Genomic DNA, 24,631 nt, shown 5'->3' with positions numbered 1-24,631 from the left:
CACATTATACAAATCAAAAGGTAAAGATTGCATTTGTCTGAAGTGCAGAGGAAGTCCTGAGAGCGGCAGCATTCACACCCAGTGCCCCAGGTTTGGAGCAATAGCTGCCTTCAGTGCAAGTATTCCACATGTTGAGGCAGGCATTAGAGCTGCCACCGCTCCCACATCCTGCTTCTTCCTGGTGTTTTGATTGTATACAGGAACTGTACTGGTACTACGTGGTATTTGCCATATAATGCAAAGAAATGAGGGTATTTTAAGAGGGATTATGTCTTCTTGATGCTTGAAAGACACCCAAAGCTCTGTTCTGTGAACACTGAAGCACAAGCTTGTCTAAGAGTCTTGTCTCATTTTATAAAAATAAGTATGTTTCTACATCTGTAAAGTACAAATCCCTGGCTCTGGTTTCATCGCACCATGGTGCTAATTATGAAAAATAACAGCAGCTTCTCTTAAAAAATTTGTATGGCTCTCAAAATTGTCACTAGCCATGATGTCCTTTTCTGAAAGGGACATTAGCAAAATAAACTTTTTCTTTTTTATTTAGTGCAAATGGGTAACAAATCCTATGCTTCTGCCACCTGTTATTTAATATTATATTATTCCATTTGGCCAGAGAGTCTTTTTATGTCTGAAATAATTTGATTTTCTAGGTGTAGTTTTCCACTTACTGGCTTTGTCCGGAAAATTATAAGGTTGTATGAATATAAAATCTCAACTGAGGCTTAATATGATATGCAGGATTTTCCGATTGTCAAGCAAAAAATGTTTGTTAAGCATGTTTAGAGCATTTGGCTACCTTAATTCAAGCTGACTAATTAAATTGATCAAACCAGCATGATGCTGAAGATATAAAAAGACCCTCTGCTTCTCATGAGTAAATGTTATATACTGATGCTCTTGTTCTTTATTATATATGTTGGCATGATTCACACAACCATATGACTGCATGTTTCAAGCTTCATAAGACCAAATATTAATATGATACTGATTTCTACACCAATGGCTCTCTAGCTACATATTCTAACCACTAGTAAATACCACCCAATTGTATTGCTCAGCCTTGAAAACTTCATTTCCCATTCTGACTCAAAGTTTTCTCTTTTTGTAGTTAGTTTTCATTGATTTTAACAATTACATTCAAAATTGTCCTGTAAGCTCTAACAATGAACTTACATTTCCCCTCTGCACCTAACACGCCTTTGTTTCTGTTTTTATCTTCTTTCATTAATGTAGTAATGCAAATGAGGAATATCACAGAATCATAGAATTAATAAGGTTAGAAAAGACCTCAAAGGACATCAAATCCAACCTGTCACCCAAGACCTCATGACTACTAAACCATGGCACCAAGTGCCACATCCAATCCCTTTTTGAACACCCCAAGGGGTGGTGACTCCACCACCTCACTGGAGAGCCCATTCCAATGGCTAACAACTCTCTGTGAAGAACTTCCTCCTCACCTCAAGCCCAATATTATATCTTCCAAAAGTATAGTACTTATGTGCTTATGCTTAGTATCTTAATGGTCTTAGTTCTTCATGTAATGAAGTGCAAATACTCACTTATTTAAAAGTGAGATTGGTAAAGTTTCAAGAAAGCGTCCAGTCATAAAACACAACGTTGTTTCTGACACCAAAATGACTTCCGGAAGCTTGAATCATTCCACTTGTCTTATTCATAAAAGCACCCTTGATCAAGGCAGGACTGTCTGTAGGAATTAAGGTGACTCATCTTGTACCTGAGCTAATTTTCCATAAGGACTTACATGATAGTTGCCATATTTGAACAGGGGATGAACTTGTCCTGCTCAGACATCTGTATGGCAAGTTACTGCTCACACAATTTTCAATCAGGAACTGAGGCACAAAAAACGTTGTGGGTCTAAAATATGTAAGGATTAGAGGGAAAACTCACTGCTTGAGAGGAAAGTGGAAATGTCCCCACCAGAAGCTAGGTAACAATAAGTCTCTTTATGCTTCTCTCATTTTAATTTCAAAACAAAGCTACTGTGAGGGTAGAATTACCTGGAATTACATGCACTATAAGTGGAGGCTTGATTTCTATGAGACTGCCCTAAAATGCATCTCTCTTCTTATCCGTTGTATTCCTGATAATACAAATAGGTATCATGCTGGCATTCAGCTAAGTAATTCTTTTGTCATCCACAGATGGACAGGGGATTACATGGTTAAGAAATGAAATAAAAGCTAAATCCCTGTGTTTGATAAAGCTTTGTTTGTTTTCTCTTTCATTCAGGATTACCGAGTGAACATCTTTCTCCGTCAGAATTGGAACGATCCACGCCTCGCGTACAGTGAATATCCAGATGACTCTTTAGACTTAGATCCATCCATGCTGGATTCAATTTGGAAACCTGATTTGTTTTTTGCCAATGAAAAAGGTGCCAACTTTCACGAAGTTACAACAGATAATAAGCTGCTACGAATCTTCAAAAATGGAAATGTACTTTATTCCATCAGGTGAGTCTCTAAGCAGATTTTGATTTTCTTTTTTCAGATAGAGGCTCAAAAATATACCTAAGAATTACTGAGATATCTTCAGTTGCTGGGCATTTGGAACTATCACAAAAGTAGTGATTTTTGAATAAACATTTAGTCTTCATTGTTAATACTAGAATAAAAAATGATCCTTCACTAGGCATGTTCATAGTAAAAGCAGTAAGAAAAGTATCTTTCCTATTTTAAAACTGTGGTGGGTTGAAATTACCCCCCCCAGCTAATTTGGAGAACTACCCTCCCCAAAATAAAATTGCCAGACAAGCTCAGTGGGATGGAAGCAAAGGCAGCTATTACTTACAAGCAAGCTACAATCTGGAAATAGGAAATGCAATGAATATGTACAAAATGCACAATGTTTACATGTATTCACAATTTATAGACAATACAAGAACCCCCCTGGACAAAACCGGGGGGTTACCAGTAGCTTCACCTTCTCCGCCCTCTTCCCCTCTGTACAAGGGAAAAGAGAAAAGCAGAGAGTTGTTAGTACTTAGCCACAACAGCAATGCAGCCAAGGTCACCAACAGCTAAGCAAAAGCTACCAACTCATATCCCCTAAAGTAAGGAAGTTGAAGAGACAAAGTTACCTTACACAACTAACTTTATGTTAGTTATCAGACCGATGAGATTATGTAGACCTTATCATTATTTTCCCTTCATATCCAATGGTAATTTAGAACAGAACAGAACAGAATAGAATAAACCAGGTTGGAAGAGACCTTCAAGATCATCGTGTCCAACCTATCATCCAACACCACCTAATCAACTAAACCATGGAACCAAGCATCCTGTCAAGCCTCGCCCTGAACACCCACAGCGACGGCGACCCCACCACCTCCTTGGGCAGCCCATTCCAATGGGCAATCACTCTCTCTGTGTAAAACTTCCTCCTAACCTCCAGCCTAAACCTCCCCTGACGCAGCCTGAGACTGTGTCCTCTTGTTCTGGTACTGGTTGCCTGGGAGAAGAGACCAACCTCTGCCTCACTACAACCCCCCTTCAGGTAGTTGTAGAGAGCAATAACGTCACCCCTGAGTCTCCTCCTCTCCAGGCTAAGCAATCCCAGCTCCCTCAGTCTCCTCATAGGGCTTGTGCTCCAAGCCCCTCACATTCTACCACTTTCTACTCAAAATCTGTGGAAAATTTACTAGGCATCAGCCTAAATCTGCCACAAAACCACAAATACTAACTCTGGAGGAGCTAGGATAATTGCACAGAGCAAATAATCCTCAAGTATTATAAACAGAGTTGGCCTGTGTACAAGTTTCACATGCTGTGACCTTTAGTGCTATTTCTTTTTCATCTATTTGGGTACTGCAGTCAGACTTCAACATGGAAAAATGACTTGTTTGAGGAAGCACAACATGTAAACAATAGTTCACTTACAGCTGGAAATGGAGAGAAAAGTGGAAACTAAACTCTTGAAAAATGTTTTAAAAGCTGTAAGCAGCAATCATAAGTATTGACAAAACCTGGTTATCCTACTTCTTTTCTCCCCATTTTCCTTTTATTAATACAGACATTAATATCTTCAACAACTTCACCTAATTGGAAATACATTGGATGTAAGTATATTAATGTCTCATTAGACATTATATAAATTTGGTATTAATACAGTGACCTACTTGTATAAAATGTTACATTTTCCAATATAAATACACCTCTTGTCCACTTAAGTCTTTTTCCTTGCATGCTTTCATGACACTTCATTAACAGGTAACTGGCCTTTTTGAACATGAATCTATAAACAGTGTGTATACTAAGAGAAAAACATTTGTGACTTACATGGTTGTATCAGTGGCATGGGAGTTTCCTTCCTCCCTCCTTCCAGTGCAAGTGTAGAGCCTCTTGTCAAGCTTACACAGAGAAGCAGTTGGGTTAAAATTCCTGCAAGCATTTCAGATCCAGAAGTTAGTCTGCCAGCTGAAGAACAAAATCATTCTTCAGCATTGCAACATGTATTCTGTCACTAGAAACAGATGGAAAGCAAGTAAAAAGGATTCCTTCTCCAGTCCCAAGTAGAAAGCAGAGCTAAATCAATTTTCTCCAGACAGAATCATCCTGAGAGCCATTGGCAGTCACTCCACTCTAATCAAATAACTATTCCTCCTTGTCCTATTCGCTCAAGATACGTACACCAGAGACACCATCACATAACTGAAACAATTTTGGATTGTAAATTCAGTAGAATTCATACCAAGGTCATGGTCACATCAAATTAGGGTGGAAGGGATAGGAGGCAGGGAGGTGGAATATTATTACATTAAACTATAAAATCACATAATTACTGTGATGAAAGCAGATGCCAGATTGCTTTTGTGTTTCTTATGGAGGCAGAAAGTAGGTTGCTATGATTTAATTAAGAACTATTACAATTTCTGAAACAGACTTAAAATCCCATAATTAGCATCTGGTTGAGTTATGTGGATTTGAGTCAGTTAAGCTTTTGCTGAGAGGAGACATGCTACTTGTGTGCTGATAGTAAAAAGGGAAAAAAAAAAAAAAAAAAAGAAAAAAGGCTCAATAGATTTTCTTTTTCCTTTCATTCTTTAATATTTCCTCCTCCCCTACTTGCATTGGAACAATTCAGACAGGAAAGTAATGAGTAGGTTTCAGCTCCCAGTGTAATGAGTACGTAACATGAAATAATAAAATAGTTACTGAAGAACAAAGTAAAGTCCAGGTGTATCCTCTCTGAAATGACCTGCCATGTTACTAGCCTACTAGTTGGATTTTTGCATTTGGGACCATTTTTAAGAGCAGGAAAATAGGTGTGAGTGCCTCCTTTGGACTCTTCCTCTGCAGCTATCACTGTCAAGCTAAACAGAAGTTACAATAACCAAGAAGCTTTGGAGAATGGAAAAGAAAAAAAATACATTGATACTTGCTGCCTACTGCCCACTTACCTTTAGTTCTGATGCTAAAATCAGGGGAATATGTTTAAAAGAGTTGGAGGGGGGGATTAGACCACAGCCATTCTAGAAAAGCCTTATATGGAAGGAATTGCACTTAACCCCCTCAGCTTTTTGGACAAATTGTGTTAGCTGAACTGCTAAATGAATATGGGGCAAAGTTTCATGGAAGTTATTTGCCAGCAAGAAGAAAGGTGCAGTCATGATCCTGAATGATGAATGGATAACCAGATATGCCCAGGGAGGCAAAAAAAATGTGTTTTTACCTCTTATAGTCTTCTTTCTCATTCCACTGAAAAGTAGCACTCTAAAGATAAGCTATTGTGTCGATATAATGTGTAAAACAAAGAAACAACCTTTTGCCTATAGGTTGCAAAGTATTTCAGAGAAGTTATCAGGACTACCGTGAAACAGCTTCAGTTCAAAATTGCAGGCACGTTTCAATCTACCATCAATATCAGAAAATGTTATCCTAAACCTTTGTGCTGGCAATTTAAACACCTTATTTTAGTCCAATAACACATAAATTACTTTCCCACTAAGATTTACAGCTGACATCTGTTACAAAATTCTTGCAAATCTGGGTAAATTTTATGTCAAGGATATGATATTTTGTAATAGTACAATAATTCTGCCCTAGCTCAAGAAATATGCCTTTAGAGTTCCTCGTAAAGTTAGGTAACACTGCTGAGGAATGTATTTTTCTGAAAGTCTGTAATTTTTTTCCCCCTCCATTGTCAAGTTAGGCTCACGGGGTGAAGTGGGTTCAGCTAATATGCATCCCTTCTGAGAACTTTCTAATGAAAAAAAAGTGTTTTCTTCTATGTCTAATGGCATCCAGTGTTTTCATGCATTCTTCCTGTGCAGTTCTATGACATTTGTGGTCTATTTTTAACATTTTTCTGTGTTCTTTCAGATTGACTTTAATACTGTCCTGTCCGATGGATCTCAAAAATTTTCCAATGGATGTGCAAACATGTATAATGCAGCTGGAAAGCTGTAAGTTTGCGTAATGTATTAGCCTACAAATACTTCTGTAGGGATTACAATAGCTAAGCAGGAGGTAAAAAGACCACTTGCAGTGGTACAAGAACTCTCTATTTTGCCAAAAGCATCTGTGAAACAAACATGATGTTCAAAGGAAGAGATTGTTTCATCCTTACTTGTATTTAAAACCAACAGTTTGGTGAAAATCTAAAGCTACTACTAAACTTAAGTACCCAATGACAGTTCATCTGTATGCAAAATTTATACATATAGGGATTCACCATTAAATCTTCCCTATGTTCACATATACAGGGGGACAGTAATGTGGGAGAGAATAAAGAAAACATGAGAATAACTTAAAGAAGTGATTTATGCGATTTATGTGAATATCCTGAAATCAGTAACAACTCAGCGTTCTTAAAAGCTGGAAAGAAGGTAATATATACCAAGTCCCCGCTCTTCAGATTCCTGCCCTAGCTATTCAGCATGCCTTACATGTTACAGCTACCTATCTGTAGCTATCACCTAATCATCCTAGAAGGGATTAGGGAAAGGGTTTACCAGAAGGGAGAATTGTAGAAAATCGCAAACTGCATATGTGTGAATGCATATACTGATACACACAGATTATGTCGCAGCACTCACCTTCTCAGCTGTGGCAGTGCCTTGACTCAGTGGAACACTCCTCATAAAATCTTGGGATGGGCTGAAGAGCTTTCCATAATGAGAAGGAAGAAATCCATAAGCGATGTCATGTAGCTAGGGATAAAATGTGAATATGAACTGATCATCTGTAACACCAGAACAAAATTCTAGCGTCTTCCCAAGACTCTGGGCCTAAAGGAATTGGTAGTAGCATAGATAGCTTGACACAAAGCAAAACATGGAAAGAATAAAGGACCCAACAGCTTTCTAGGGCAGAAAAGATCAGACAGTTTGACCAAATCTGGTGTTACGGTAGAATGCAAATCACGGCATCTCTTCACAAAGCTTGCTTTGCATTATATACTAATATTCTGATGGGAATAGAAGGTAAAATGAGTTTAAACAAGACAGGCCTTGCAGAATTATGTTTCAGTTAATAGCAATACTTTTTATATGAAATAAAATCAGCATTCATTAACCCATCATATATTGTACTTATCTCCCTTGATACCTTACTTAGAACATAAAAGAGGATGGAAAGCATGTAGCACTATCCTGTTTCAAGGCACACACCAAAGGTTCTGTCTGATACTATCATCAGAGATAACACAGGATGTGTGAGGAGAAAGGCACAGAGATGCATTAAATTCTTGTAATATGAAGTGTTTGGGAATTGCCTTTACCCTTAAAATGAAGGGGCTTCAGAACACCTTCCTAGCAGAAAAATCCTCCTAATGTTGTGAAGAACAAAACACAATTAAGTGGATTTTGAAATGCTCTAGCAATCTGACATTTGGGAAAATTTGTGTCAGGAGAAAACCAGATAAATAGCAAGTATCCTTCTTCATATCAGATCTAGATATGAAGTTTCAGAATCATTCAGTAAAATATTTCAGAATATATTTTTCTGCATATAGAAAGAACATACTGGAATACTCAAAATATATATCAGAAGCACAATATATATAATTTGATTAAAAGTAGTTCTTAGTGTGTTTCTTTTTTTACTGGAACAAAGCAGCATCTGATAGAAGGGGAAGATAATTATCCCTCAGTGTGGCAAAACTGTTGGTTGTATGGATAATGGTATGCTTTGACAAAGAATTTACAGGAGGAGTATAAACACCAGGTCTATCCTTCATTACAAAGGCCAGTAATATTATAAAGCAGCCTTTCAATATGCCGGCAATGGTTGAACCTGACAGCAGAAATTTTCTTGACTAAAATGGAGATGCTTATTTGCTGCAAATGTCAAGAAATTTAGGGCAATATGATATATTCAGCATTTAAACAAAACTCCAGTCAACCCAAGCAGATAATTCTAATAATAACCTATATGTCACTTCATAATTTATGTGACTAAATAAAACATTGATAAGGCAGTTGTATCAGAGGACATAGAGATGGCATGTATATTCATCATATGTAATTATGCTTCAAAGTACCATAGTGCTTGACCAAACAATCAAAAGCTATAATTTCTTAGCATCAACAAAATAATTGTTTAAAAATTATTAAATTTGTTATTTATTAAATTATTACTTTATTATTGTTATTAAACTATTACTTTAATGACTTCATAAAGCTCAGCTGTATTTTGCCTCTTTCAGGCCTTGTGAGAACAGGTCCTACAGCAACTGAGCATTCTTGAACAAACGGGCATCTGTTTTGCTTTAAAGAAACCTCGCAGGAACTCACAATTCCCCCAAATTTCACCACATGGAACCAATACTTGTTAGCTGGATAGCATTGTTCTACTGTATTTTCCAGTAGAATGCTTCACTTAAGTATTTTTTTTTATCATTCAGTTCAGTGGAAATAAATTCCCTGCTGCACACTCATGTAGAGTGAGGCAGTGTTCACAGACGACCTGAACAAAATGCAAATGAGTTTTTCAAAGCCTGATAGTTACAGAGAAAGATCAGATTTGATTTCACAAAGGAAGTTACAAGTAATAAAGCTTTCTCCATATTGCCTTGTCTAATTCTATTTTATCTGTAACTCCAGACACTGTAGAATAGAAATTATGAACAAAAGAGCTGTCCTGAGACAGGAACTCTTGCATCGTATAGTGGCTCTAGCTATACCCACATATCTGATAGTGGAAAAACCAGTTAGGTTTGCAAGACAGCAGTTCCTTGAAATGACTGTGGGATAGATCTAAAGAAGATAGGCACAATGACATAACTTCCAAACTCCTAGACCTCTAAGAGTTCACCTCAAAAGCTGTTTCTTTATGTAGGAAGGGAAACAGACACTTCGGATGAGTTACCAGAAATAACTACATGCCCTACAGGAGAGTAACTAGCTAAAAAAAGTTTTCTGTGAGTCTGATCTCTGATCAGTTTCTAAAACTTGGGAAAGGATGAGCAGAAACATTCAAATTTCAGAGTCTCTGGCTAAGAACAGCCATCCAATTACCTTTAAAATTATAGAAGAAAAAAGGAAGATGGGTGCATTTAGCATTTTCCCAGGCTTCTTATCAAATCTCCAGAGGTGAGAACTGACATAACCCTGAGAGCCTGAATCCATCCAAGCATCTCTAATTTCTAGGCCACAGTATCATACTCTTCTGTGGCTGTCTGGCTTAACATTTTCTGTTGCATAGTAAGACAATTTGAATAGAAGGATCAAAGCACTGTCTGAGGAAGTTAAAATTGTGGGGTTTCAAAGCACAGTCTTTTCATGTCCTGAATAAATGATCTGATCATCAGGTTCTGTTGTAAAAAACAAAGTGGTTGCAGGAGGAAAACAGCAGCAGCCAGGCTTCCATATGTTTGTTTTTAAAGTGATGATCACTGCTGCTTTTTCCACTAAGTGTCAAGTTGGGTAGGACATTGTACAATTATGAATTTACAAGGCCTGTATTTCTCACAGCTTCTTTACATTGTATCTGATCTTGCAAGCCTTGCTCCTGCATGTGTCACTGAATAAACTAGACTTTTTCTACCAAATCAAAAAATCACAGAATTAACCAGGTTGGAAAAGACTTTAGAGATCATGTCCAACCTTTCACCCAACACCATTTAATCAACTAAACCATGGCACTGAGTGCCCCATCCGGTCTCTTCTTAAACACTTCCAATGATGGTGACTCCATCACCTCCCTGGGTAGCCCATGCCAATGGCCAATCACGCTTTCTGTGAAAAGTTCTTCCTAACATCCAGCCCAAACTTCCCCTGGCACAACTTGAGACTCTGTCCTCTTCTGTCACAGGTTGCCTGGGAGAAGAGACCAAATCCACCTAGCTACAGCCTCCTTTCAGGTAGTTGTAGAGAGCAATAAGGTCTCCCCTGAGCCTCCTCTTCTTCAGGCAGCCTCATCTTCTTGCTCTTTCTAACTAAACTTACACCAAGTTGCTATGATGCTGTTAAATGAATAATACAACTTACTTACTCACAGTCTCTAAATTGGAGATTGTGCAAATGGAAAGATTGGTAAGCAGGCTGCAGCAATACCAGCTACTGCATTACAGAAAATTTTGTGCCCGTTGTTCCTTTCCCACAACAGCACAAGGACACCATAAGAAAGATGATAGAACTGGAGTATATTTGTTATCTGCCAGGGAACATCAGGTGTCTACCTGAATGACAGTAATTATGGACAGACAAGATCAATGCTTGCCTGTGTCTGAACACATGAAAACCATACATATTCTCTCCTTTCTGTTTCAGTAGCACAAAAGTTGTCACAATTGTGGTTTTAGGCTATGCCTTTGTAATTCTGGTTAAACCAGAACAACAACTCATTCTGCATATGAGTGACTCTGCTCACTGTGCTTATCTGAAGTGAGACTTGACACAGCTACAGAGATCTATGTATTTGTAGTTCCCAGCTCTTGACCAATGCAGGAGGTAAGGACAGTAGTAAGCGTGCAACCACTGTTGAACCCACAGGAACTACTATAAAGTGACAGCTGAAAATCTGTCAGTAAGAAATCTGAGATGTGGTATAAGTCTGGGCCCAAAATATTATTCTTCTCTGAAATTCAGGCTAATAAATCTGTAAATCCCAAGGCAGAGGTTCCATCAGATGGCTTAAAGTGTAGTACAGGAGGCAGATCCTTCACAAAACAGGCCAGAAATACATAGAATAAAATCCTTCTTTCTTGGAGCTGCAGCATAAATTTAGCCTTGAAATGCATCACAGCTATTTCTGAATCTAATATATTTAGTGTGTCATGTATATTAGCAGAATTTATTCTAACCTCAAGCCAAAACCAGATTCATTAGCTCTATCATGTCTTTCCCCTGCTATGTTGCTTGGAATTTCAGGCACAACTTAAACCTCTGCCAGGTTCTTAGGAACAGTAACGTGAAGGCAGCCTATCCTGGAGGCTCACTGCAGGGATACCTAACAGAAGAGTAGTAAAATGACCCTAGTCAGCATGACTGTAGCCCTTGCCTCATCTGGATGCATATTGAAATGCTTGGTTTGCTGAATACATCCAAGGTTACTCTCGGACCTGTACCTGATTAAAGTGTTGGGAATGGACTTTAGAAAAATCAGTGGGGTTAAAAGAACTATAAAATAAATTCTGTGGTGAAACCAAACTCTCTTGTACAAAAATGCTAAATATTCAGATCAGTTGCTTCATGCCTTTCATGTGTTTATTGAACAAGAGGAAACAAGTTAGGTTTTAAGATGCCTGTAGGTATTGTAAAGTGACACAAAGAAAGCATGGTCTTCCTGAATAAAACAAACTGATAAGCAAGTTTACACAATATATTGGTATTAGGCTGAGTCACAAGTTTACGCAAAAATTCTATTCTTCATGGCTTGGAATGATACTCTAAGGCCAGTCAAAAGAACTTAGCACATAGGAGTATGTCAGAAGTAAAAATGGTTGCATCTTGGAATTACCAAGACAGTTGTGGTGCAAACTCCCCAAAATGAGTTGTCTCTTAAAAAAGACTTGTTTGCTGGGAGGCTACAGTGCCACACATACACTCAGCTCTTAAGTTCTCCTGAGAAATACTCACTCTAGCAGCCTTTTCCTCCTGGGATGGTAGCCTTGTTTGCTTTCGCATTACAGACATGCAAGATCTCAGACTCTGGGTTAAGAGAAATTATTAATGTAACCTAACCAGTCCTGTAACTTCTGAAACACTGTTGTTCAACATACCATGTTTTTTTCTGTCCTTTCTTTGCAGTTCTATGATGACACCACTTACATTTGTATGATTAGTAGTACGTCTGTAGATTTAAGTAAGAGCAAACTCCTGGGCAGTAGCCAGACAACATATACATTGCAAAATTCACCCAGAGCAGCTGGGTCTACCCCCTAATAATTTGGCACCTCTAGTTCCTTTCTCAACTTTCATCCATTTACACTCTTCAAACACAAAACCTGGTGCACTGCATTTCAGTGACAGAAGTCCTTACTACCTGGTTTAGTTTAGGTGGACCTGGTCATGTCTACTAGATGCCATTGCTTTCAACTAAAAGGGTCACTGCTCTTCTGTCCAGTGACTGTTTGTCCTTTTCAACAGTAAAATGTAGCCACTAAGATTTTCCTCCATAAACACCGTATTTTGTAATCATTGGTAAGAAAAGTACCTGGCAGCAGTTTATAATAAAAATTAAAACTCCTTTCTAGTGGGAGGCTGAATATCATGTTGGGTTGCAGCAAATGGAAATAAGAAAGATGCGTATGTTCTGCTCAAAAAGCAGCAGGAGGAGAGATAATGTATTAAGATGAGCAGTAAGAATTTACAAAGAATAGGAATAATCATGTAGCAAAGCTTTATCCTGAAAGACAGGTGTGCTCAGAAATAAATTGACAATTGTTTTTTCCAGACACAGACTGGGACTAGCTTCAGGCATGCACACCACATCTCCTATGAAAAGCAGAATACAAGGATAGCAAGGCACAGAGAGAAGACATCTTGCACTCAAGTCTTCTCCTAAGAATTCGGAATTCAAGAGCTAAGCACATAACATTTACTACAGAATAAGCTCCATACATATATAAGTGACATAACTTTAAAAATTTAGTATGTGTACTTGATAAAGCATTCTTCTGATTTGTCTTTAGGTCATCTCTTTCTATGCTTTTAGAGTTCAGTGGAATGCCACTGAAGTTATTTCCCTAGGCAAAAGACAGTGCCCTTTTGATGGACAAGTTAAAGATATAGGAAATACAATTAAGTATTGTCTTTGCTAATTTTACAGATTAAATAAAATTATCAATAAACTACAAAGCTCATTACTACAGTAACATTTGGCATGGCCTTCTGTAGTATAGAAAGTGTAAGGAGGAGAACCTAGAAAAAGATATAATGAGGGAGATAGGGTTTCTGTTGGTGTGAATCTGAACTTGAAAAGCTGCAAGACATGATTCCTCATTCTGTGACATTGTCATGACTTTGTTCCTCATTTTCCCTCAAATTCAAGGTCCTAGATTATGTCAACTCCCTTGCCATCTAGTTTCTATGGATTCATATTTATGGACCTAATGGCACAACAAAAATACAGTTATCTGTCCCTTAGAATAACTAGAGAAACAACATGTTCTTTGTAACTACCACATATTTAACTTCTTACAAGATGGAGAACGTATTTAACAATACAACACAGTGCAAGTTTCTACTGGTAACCAAGTATCTGTTCAGAATAAAGTCTTCATATTTCAAGCCCACAGTTTGCTGAGAAGGTGATCCAATCATATAACTATTCTTTACTGCTTTGTTTGCACAGTAATAACCACATAATGCAATACAGCTTTTTGGATGTCTTATCACACAGGCTGTTTAGAAAATATGCACCATGTATCTCTAATCTTTACCAGCAGACCAATATCAGCAAGAAGCACTTAGACTGCTTCTTAAAGTTATTTTATAGAATGATGATTGATAATTGTTACTGAAAGGTTAAAAGGCATTCCAGTTATCAGTAGGTATACTCAACAGGTCATTAGCATTGAGCTAAAACAGAAAGGAAGTACTGAAGAAGCAAAATACCTTTCAATCACCTGTATGATTTAGATGTAAAAGTTCCTTCCTTACCCTTCTGGTTAAATCTATTCTATATGGCTCAAGCACTTTTGTCATTCAAACTGTTACAACAATAGAAGCTCTCTAGTTTTAGATTTCAGTCTAAAATCTCATGTTGTCCAAATACCTTCATGGACTGGGAAGGGTAAGATTTTCCCAGGCACATAGGAGAATTTGGTGTTTAGCTCATTTTGATGCTTTTGTAATTCCATCAACAGACACTATGTGATTAACAGGTGCAATCAGACTTCCTGTTTTATCTCCTCTTTATGACATTTACTTAAGTCATCACTATTTAGTATGCCCTTGCTTTTCAAAGTCTGGAACTGCCTTAGCTTATTTCTGGGGGTTTGTTGGTTTTGTTTTTTAGTTGGATACACAATGAATGATCTAATTTTTGAATGGCAAGAGAAGGGAGCAGTTCAAGTAGCAGAAGGTCTCACTCTGCCACAGTTTCTGTTGAAAGAAGAAAAGGATTTATGTTACTGCACCAAGCACTACAATACAGGTAGGAAAGCATATTAGCAATTAAACCTGTGATTTTGGAGAGTTTGGTGTTGGTTTGGGGTTTTTTCCTAAATATTCTTACTGAACTCAAAAATATTAAAATGTACAGGTACACTGTACAGGATAACACAGACTGAAATAACTGACAGCGAAACAATCGCTTGAAAGCTGGTCAAAGCTACTTCAAGAAACTTCAGAAAATAGTTAAAATAATTTAGAAGAAATTTGGTCAGGAGTTATTTTTACAGTGGATTACATGGCCACAACTAGACTGTAGGATCTGAAGCACTGTTAAAATCTAAAGGATCATCAGCTGTGCACTAAGCATGGCCTGGCTTAGTCAGGAAAGAGGGACACAGGGTTGCCAAGCCAGCTGCCCTCGTTCTTATGGCAACAAGGCAATGCAAACAAGCTGAAAGCATTCTTAGTGTATACTGGCCTTTGAGTTGAAGCCTGAGGTTTGGGGGTTATTTTTAAAGCTTTTTAAAAATTATTTTTCATTGTAAAAAGTCATATTAATAATTGGATAATCACAAATATAATAATCCTCAATAAAGTCTAAGAATGCATAGCTTCCATCTTCTTAGGGGGAAAAGCCCTAGAACTCTGTCATTCTAATCCATAGCTCTTAATTTCTTCTCTCCAATATGATGCTTAAGAGATTAAGCATATCTTGAAACTAGTTTAGTATACATTTATTTGAATTCTGCAAAAATGGCAAAAGGGATGAAGGGATTCACGAGGAATGTCCTGTGGCAATCAAAATTAAGGAAGAATGCTTTTCAACATGAGTTTTATCAAAGTGCTGCCATGGAGCCCTAAGGGAATGAAAAGCTGTCTAATAATTCCCATTCAGAGTAGGGAGATATTGACAGAGATATTTTGAAGCATTCCCCAAAAGAAGCTGGAAATATATAATGTGCACATTTACTGTACAAACCCTTAAAAACTTTCAAAAAATGGAGATACAGATCCTATAGCAGGGTAAATTTTTTTTTCATTCAAAAATCTCTTTGTAAATTATAATAATAAAATTAATATTTTTATTTTAACCATTATCTCTATGACAAATAAGATAATTTTATTTTTCTTATTTTGCTCCATCTCCTCTGTTTTTTGGTTTGTTTGTTTTTTAGGATTTTCATGCTTTTGTGCCATTTTAGCATATGCCTGTAACTATACTGCTATAACCTGTAAAGTGAGATTAACAACTGAGAATTTGTCACAGAAAACACCCTCATTTTTGCAAAGTTCAGCTGGACAATATAATGTATCAAAAAAATCTCTATGCAAGGAGTCAAAACGTTATTGTGGTACTTAATCTGATGTTGAACACAGACCTGTTTTAAAATGTCAGAAATTCCAGTGATTTCCAAACATTGCATCCAAAGCTGAACTGCACATGCTTGTTTGAGAACTTTCATTAAACCAGTATTTTTGAGCCATTCCTACATACATACCTACATTTCAAGCCTGCTTAAGTTGCTATTAATAGTGAAGCATGCTAGACCTAGGTACAACACACTACGTTGCATAGGGTTAACTTAAGTCTACCGTCTTTTTCACTGTGCCCATAAACTGAGCTGAGAAGTAGAAGCAACAGAGGTTACTAACTGTATGGAAGGTCTCATGTCTCTCAAAACATGCCTACAAGACAAGTGTGCTTATCCCCACAGTGACCCTCCCCCATTAAGAGGTGGGGAGACCCATAAATGAAAATGGATTTAACAAAACTGCAAAATAAACACCAGCATAAATAAGATAAAGTTCTACTCAGCCCAGCAAATGCACAACTGCCATAATAAACAGGAAAGCAGTCCTTAATAGCAGGAGAAGGAAGAAGAGCAGGGTCAGGAGAACCTCAAGTAACAAGCACACACCACACACACCCTGCCTCAGCAGCCTTCCCACTTTATAATGAGCATGATATTTATGGTATAGGATACACCTGTGAGCCAGCTATGCGAGATGCCCTGGCTGACTCAAAACTTCCAGTGACCTGCACCATGTGGCTGGCCTATTATTGTCTTAAAAAAAAACCCAAACCAGGATAATGTTCTAGACACTGACTCCTATGAAAAGCCACTCATATATTCTGGGGGAAAGGAAAATTATATAGACTGACCAGAATATACATTTGTCCACTATCATTTTGGTTTCAGCATGAACATTGCATGGAAATCATGCCAACCTTGCAGATCTCACATTGTAACCAAAGAACATGTGTTATGAGAGTAAAATGTGCAAATATGTACCAGTACATTCACTTCACATGCATAGAGCATTCAGCAAGGTAACACTTTCAGTCTGTATCACAGTAGACTCCCTGGTTGGGCTAAATTTATAAACCCAAAGAATGTTACCTTTGTTTCAGGAAGCCCTCAACAGGTGGTGTTTCTTTTGTATTACAAAAGCCTGTCTATTGTAAGCATTGCGCATTGTATGCATTAGCTTTAGTCTGTGTTAATTTGTTACTCAGCTTCAGCAAAACTGCACCACCAAGTTTCACATAGTCCTCCTAGCCACTTTCTGTGAATCCACAGTGCATATAAAAATGAACAAGAGCTTACTTTTTATGTACTGGGAAGGAATTATTAGAGTAATGCTCTTAGCTGCTTGTCTCTCCCCAACTGAGACAACTTCATGGGCATGTCTCTTTTGATCCATTCAACCATCTGCTGAAAGATTCAACTACAGCTAACTGGCTTTTAATTCAAAATGGAAGAGAAAGGGAGTCAACAGCTGTATGCTGGCTTCAGCTGGGACGCAACTGCACAACCTCTGCTGACTGCTTCCTAGCTGAAGCTCACATCTGCTAGTGGAAAGGTCAGGGTTTTTCCATTCTGCTTCGTTTAGCTAGGTTTATGCCGGTGGTTCTGATCTCAGCCAGGAAGGTCAAAAATTAACACCAACCTTCTCACATTCAGACCAGTCACTGCTACAACTGCACTGCCAAGACTGACTTCCAACTAGTGCTTTTCTCCCCTGCTGTCTAATGGGATCAGTTCAAGATCTGAGACACAATCTACAGTTTACAGGATCAAAAAAAGATAAAAAAATCTGGGTCAGAGAAAAAAAGATAAGGTTTTGGCATTTCTGTGAGCAAACAATATCAGTGGAAGTTCCTTGGTATTCTGTATGTGGAAAAATTAGGTGATTTAATTAGCTTCCTAAAGTTGCCTGATCTGAAGTCCTCTCTTTGTGTTTGAATGTTGATCATTATATTTTTGAATGGGGATAAAAGGAGAGATTTAGGGAATCTTCTGTTGCTAACTTACTGCCCACACTGATCACACTACATTTTCCCCAAATTAAATGGATTTCTAAAAGAATAAATGTAAGCTTAAAATTGGATCAAAAGATAAAAGAGGTTTTATACAATGAATAAGCAAGCCTTTTGTTTGCATACAGCAATTCCAAACAATAAGTGGAAGAACAAGTGTGATCACACAGAGAAAATTTCCTACGTCATAATGAGTTGTGTTTTGGTCATTATAAAGAAGGAAGATTTTCAGAAGTTATCAAACTCCTAAATTTTCAGGTTTTCTGTCCCCTTTATTTCCAGTAGATGATCCTGTTGTAACGGTGACTTTGCATATTAAAAATCACTGAAGAGAAATGAAAACATTCATCTTTCATTAGAGAACAAATGTTTAACAGAGTGAATTATTTAGATTGTGCACTGGTTGCTGACAATGAAAACCATTCTATTTCTATATAATATTTTTAATATTTCTCCTTTGTTATGAAAAGGAAAGTTTACATGTATTGAAGTCCGATTCCACCTTGAGAGGCAGATGGGTTACTATCTCATCCAGATGTACATACCAAGTCTCTTGATTGTCATTCTCTCCTGGGTTTCATTTTGGATCAACATGGATGCAGCTCCAGCCAGGGTGGCTTTAGGCATAACAACTGTACTGACCATGACAACACAAAGCTCAGGTTCAAGAGCATCTCTTCCAAAGGTAGGCAGAATTTCCTTTGTTTTTACCATATTAGTACAAAGTCAATGATATATGACAAATAGACTCCATCAGTCAACCTTATGTGTTTTAAATATTAGCATTTAATCATCTTCAAAAAAAAAGGTAAATAACTTTGAAATATATTGAGGTTTTTTTGAGTCACCAATCAAATATATTCTATTTCTCCCATCTAAATTATTTAAACCACCACATATAAATTCCATAAACCTCAGCAAGTAATGAAAGCAATGTTATTCAGCACTATATAAATGCTGCTTAGAGACTAACTGCCTCAACCTGTTTGCAGACCTCAGTATCTGAAGACATGCTAGCAGAAATTACTGAATTTCTGAAGATCATAGTTTCCCACTTGTTCTCAATGTTATTGCTTTCTCATAACCTGCCTTCCTGTTTTCTGACTTGTCATTGCTCTAAAGATTTTTTTTTTTCTTCATTTTAAGAGTTATTCTTTGACCATCTTCATGTGCCATTGTAGCTAATAGAGATATAATGTACAAAATGACCAACCAACCAAAGTCCACATCTGCATTAGTTTTAACATGGTATTTCTAGGTTGGCCAATTAATACTTTTCCTAAGCAAAATAGATATACCTAACAAAGGTGAGTGTCCTTTGTGCCTCAAATGTATGGAATCTGTGCCAGGGGAGGTTTAGGCTGGGTATTAGGAAATACTTCTTCACTGAAAGGGTTATCAAACATTGGGATGGTTTTCCCAGGGCAGTGGTGCAGTCACCATCCCTAGGGGTGTTCAAGCAGCATGTGAACCTGGCACTTTGGGGCATAGTTTAGTGTTGACCCTTCAGAGCTGGGTTGAAGGTTGGACTGAATGATCTTTGAGGTCTCCTTCAACGAGATATATTCTGTAAATGCATTTGAATGTAGCATAAACAAATAAGAAAATAGAATGCTGTAAAACCTCAGAAAAGCAAGTTTGTAAAAGGTTACCAGAAAGAGCTAACAATGTTTTTTATCACATTTTTGAAGCCTGAAGCTAGCTATGTTGGCCTGTATGAATTACCTCTTGTAAATCTGCACACAGAGAGGGAACAGACTATACTTTCCTGGTTCAGATTACATTCTGCAGTTGATCTTGGCAATAAAGGATTGCAGTCAGTTCATCTACTTTGTAAACAATTTTCAATACTTCCACTGTGAGAGTGATTGCCCACTGGAATGGGCTGCCTGAGGAGGTGGTGGGGTCGCCGTCGCTGGGGGTGTTCAGGGTGAGGCTTGACAGGATGCTTGGTTCCATGGTTTAGTTGATTGGGTGGTGTTGGATGATAGGTTGGACACGATGATCTCGAAGGTCTCTTCCAACCGGGTTTATTCTATTCTATTCTAAAATCACAGCACTAATTTTAAACTATATCTTTGATTTGTTATGCCTATATTAGCGGAGAATGAGCATATCCGTGTTCTCCACCTCCTTTCTTCTATCTAGTTTCTATTCCAGGAACGGAATTTCCAGCAGTCCCACTATAAAAAATTCTCTGGGTCATTCTCTGGGTATCATTCACAGATCTCAGGAAGAGATTGTGTTTCTTGTGGATTCTTTGGTTGGTGATAAAATACACAGTACACTAGGAGGAAATGTTAGTGACATAAACAGTAGACATATTTTATGAAAGACTATAATAAATAATATTCAAGACTTAGATTGAATGGTTGTCCCTCTTATTAGCTAGCTTTCATGTTGTGTTTTGTTTGATAAAAGTAGTGTGTGGATATGGAGATATTAATGCACTTGACATGAAATATTAAACTTCACTTCTGTGTTTTTAACATATTCTGTCTTCTGCTCTATTCTCTCCATAGGTGTCATATGTGAAAGCAATTGATATCTGGATGGCTGTATGTCTTCTCTTTGTGTTTTCTGCACTTTTGGAGTACGCAGCTGTAAACTTTGTGTCAAGGCAGCATAAAGAACTTCTGCGATTCCGCCGCAAGAGGAAGAAGAACAAGGTAAAAATAACATATTCACAACTTTGAGAGATTGACTTATGCCAAGATACAGGGTTAGTTTGGTAAGCATACTGCAGCTAAAAAGGGCAATATCAATAAAGTGGCAGCACAGAATGAAATTTGCTATAGGCAGAGGGTCATAGCAACTACGCACTGCATAAATTCATCTTGCATTCTCAAAAGAGGGATTTAAATGAGGCAGGGGCCATGTGGGAGCCATCTGCACAACCACGAATTTCACTGTTAGAAAAGTTATACTTCAATGGATGAATATTACTGGTATTTGCAGCAGTTTGTATGACACTGAAATTCAATGAATAATGTTTCCTAATTTCATTCTAACATTCAGTTCAAAGCCCTAGCTGTATTTCACATAAATGTGGTTTTTTAATACAAAGCATACTTATTCAATTAATATTATTGGTGGAAGAACAAATATTTTACTTTAAAAGGCTTAGAAGTATTTTTTTCCTTCTCTTTCTGTCATGTTAGCTTAGTATAAATTGTTCATACAAGTAATAAGGCACTTTAATACAGCAATAGTTATTAATATGTAATGTGTAGCTGAAGCTGTCTAATCTCTAGTAAAATAAGTCACTACCAATGTGCAAAGTCAAGCTGCAAGATTACAGGTTTGAATTCTGAAGTATGCATACAGCAGTTCTCTGAAAGCTGCTTTAAGGTTTGGAATGAGAAGAATGTCACAGACTTTTAAGGCATAGGGGGCAGCTGGGTCACCCCAATGCATCATGTATCACACACAAAGTGCTATAGTAAATGATGTGACTATACTTCTGCCCATTTCTTTCTCACCATGTATTATAGTGTCTTCTGGATCTCAGGCAAATTTACCATATTCAACTTTAGTGATATCTTTATAATTACTCAAGTACATGGCAGTTATTTTAACCACAAGGTTAAAAATTGTCAGGTAACATTACCTTCCTCCCTCAAGATCAACCCAAATCTCTCTCCAGCTCCCTCTTAAAAGACTTCAAGCTCACCAATGACATACTTTCAGTAGTCACAATCAATCAAATTTCAGTTTAGAGGTATGTGAGGAATGAAACACAATATACAAAACAATTCTAAGAGTGGACCACTTAACAAAAAAGTATGCACGTGGATAGTGTCACAGACTTAAGTGTTTTTTTGGATGAGTGCTTGTCATTGTGGTATTTCTGAACTCAAAAGTCCTTATTCTAATTTTACACTTCATTAGACAGTCTTCTATCTTCAGGTAAGTTGCCTGCTAGGTTATTATAAAATTAGAGGATTACATTTGGAGACTGCAGAGTCTAAAGTAAATTATCATGTACTACACTTTTTTCTGAAGATAAAAGACATTCATTTCAATGAATTTCTTCACAGCATAACCAGGTGAGGCCATATGGTTTGCCTTTTCTCCCTGTATCCATATGTTTCATCATGAGACAGGTTTCTTAGCCTAAATTTATCAAAAAGCCAACACCTTTATTTTCATGCAAGGTAATGATTTTAAGAAACAGACATTTTTCTGAAAAAAATTAACTAAACATTTCTTGACTGACTCCAATTCCACGTAGACTTAGGGAATACCCCTTCTCAAGCTCTGAAAACAGCTCAGCTAATTGCTTCTCTCTTCTCAATGTTGTATTAAACCACTCCTTGCCCAACAAATATAACAGAACTTGAAATATTGCACCATGGAGATTTTATCTCTTCCAAACAATTGGATTGCATCCTAGACCCTCTGGTACACAAATAATAAGAAATGATGTCTTATGGATTATGGAAAGCAGTTAATAACTAGTCTTCCTTATCACAAATGTTATTATTTGTTCACCACAGTTTTTAACATGTAATGTAGACCCATAGGTTTGTAAGTCAAATTAACTTGTGTTTCCTTCCTCTTTTGTATTTCTCAAAGTCAGTTACTGTAGTTCATAATAATAGGACAAAGAGCCATGGGCTCTCAGGAATTAGATTGTGTTGACTTTATAAAACTACCGTATATAAACAAATGCTCATTTGACCAAAAGATGCATTAAAAAGTTAGGTTAAAAGGCTGTGTATAAAATAAACTTCAGGGGCTCGCTTGAGCATTAAATGCTGTCCTAGTCAGTATTTATGTCCAAATAGATTACAGAAATAGAGCAGTTAAGGTAACATATTAGATTTTTTTCATCCTGTATGATTACCATCTTGGGACATTTTGCTAGGATTAGGTTTTTCTACCTGATTAATTCCAACTAATTAATACAGGGTTTTTTGGCACTGGCATTTTATCTGCAAGGGTATGGAAAAAATCCTAGTGATTCAGAAGTCCAACATTAGATGGCTCTGGAAATGTTTCATTTCAGGTGTATGTTGGCAGAAGAGAACATGTATGGGTAATATCTAATAGCAATGTCACCTGAAGAATTTTTGAAGTCTGCTTTCTTTGCAATTAAAGAATAGTTGCAAGAAACATTTACTTTCATCAAGTAACCATAACAATGGCCAGACTATTGAATTTCAATGCTGGAATGCCCTTGAAAGGTCAGTTAATCCATTTTCCTGACCTAAGTCAGCTACACCTAATTCATCTCAGTTCTAAAGCTCCCCTGCAATCTATACCAATGGTTTAGAAAGTTGGGTTTGTATTCATGTCTTTTTTGGCCTCTCATGGCTTGTTTAGAAGGGACACAGAACAGACTACTTCACTCTTTTATAGAGCCATTTGCACATTTCCATTGAGTCTTTTTTTCCTTAAGTATTCTCAGTCGGTACAGTCTTTTTTTGCTCATTCTCATTTCCCATCTCTGGAAATTCTCCTAATATCATATAACTCCTAAAAAACTCTCTTTGCAGCATGAAGCCTAACCAGTAACATTGGAGAGCAGCCAAAGGATCACATCATTCAAATTACACTCTTGTTTATCCAAACCAGTTTGCCATTTGCCTCTTTAATGACAGCATGGTATTAACCCATAACAAGATTGTGACCTTCCCTAACTCCCAGGTCCTTTTTCCAGAACTACTGCAGAACCATCATATGTTTCTGAAGTTGATTGCTCCTGGCTAAATGTAGTTTTTTCCCAGGTTAAAGTTTGTTGTAAATTTAATCAAAACTATGGATTATTCCTTTTCAGTGCTGATTAAATGCATAGGGGAACTGAAATCTCTCTCCTAAGAATAGTAAGAAGTCAGATAAAACCCCTGCAGTTGAGAAACGTAGCAAACAAAACAGGAGCTGCTGAGTTTTATAGAAAATCATGCAGTTATACAAAATATTATGTACAGAGCTATGTCAAGACATATTGTCATTAAAGCTCATCTATCCTTGCCATTTTCCATATGCTTTTTCCACTGAAGTCACTGCCTCTTTTTAACACCATCTAGTACATTTGCAGCCTTCCTTCCCAGACAAGAGTAATAGCAGCATCAAGGGCAATTCTTAGATAGAACTGCACCCCCTGGCTATCTTGTTTGTTTTTTTTTTTAATGGTTGTAAGCATGGTTCCAAATAACAGAAAGGCAAATCTCTTTCCAGAGGGCCAATCCAATTGGCACAGAATTAACAAAAATTGTGACGTTTCTGGGATTGTACTATAAATAAATGTATAAATTATCAGTGCTATTGCAAAATGAAATACAACCTGCTGTTCCCCAATAGGCATTGCAGTAGATACAGGAGATATTTCAAAGAAGGTCTAATTTATTTATGGTTACACAAATGGTATAATGAATTCTGAGAACAAGGGAACTTTGGTTCCAAATCTGAGACTTCAATTGCTAGTCAGTATATGATCCGGAATCTCTTTGTCTCTGTCAGTGAAAAAAAGCCTGACACAATTATTTCACAAATAACTTCATAATGTGATGGAAGCATTTCTTCAGAAGGAATGAGTATTAATTATTCATTTGCATATACATTCCTTTTGAGCTTGAAAGACAAAAGAGAAAAAAAAGGCAGAATTAGAAGGCACATGGGGATATTGAACCATACCTACAATCACTGCTTTCTCTTAGTTGCATTTACACTGTATATGGAAAAACATTAATTGTGTACATATATTGCATAATGCTTTGATTTTAGATTATCTCTAAATAGATTTAGTTTTCAAGAATAGCCAATTTTTAAATTCT

General features: G+C 37.2%; 1 protein-coding gene across 2 annotated transcripts in view; it reads left to right on the top strand.

The window, feature by feature from the left end:
- GLRA3 (glycine receptor alpha 3) overlaps positions 1-24,631 on the top strand; it is a 66,732-nt gene that overhangs the window by 38,946 nt on the left and 3,155 nt on the right. For both annotated transcript variants that reach the window (XM_054168935.1, XM_054169000.1), the window contains exons 4-8: positions 2,260-2,483; positions 6,351-6,433; positions 14,433-14,570; positions 18,323-18,537; positions 20,375-20,521. In XM_054168935.1, coding sequence (XP_054024910.1) covers positions 2,260-2,483; positions 6,351-6,433; positions 14,433-14,570; positions 18,323-18,537; positions 20,375-20,521 — 807 coding nt within the window. The remainder of the gene's footprint in view (positions 1-2,259; positions 2,484-6,350; positions 6,434-14,432; positions 14,571-18,322; positions 18,538-20,374; positions 20,522-24,631) is intronic.

This window comes from Dryobates pubescens, chromosome 1 (assembly GCF_014839835.1).
Source record: "Dryobates pubescens isolate bDryPub1 chromosome 1, bDryPub1.pri, whole genome shotgun sequence".
NCBI lineage: Eukaryota > Metazoa > Chordata > Aves > Piciformes > Picidae > Dryobates > Dryobates pubescens.
This window is presented reverse-complemented; position numbering and strand designations above follow the sequence as displayed.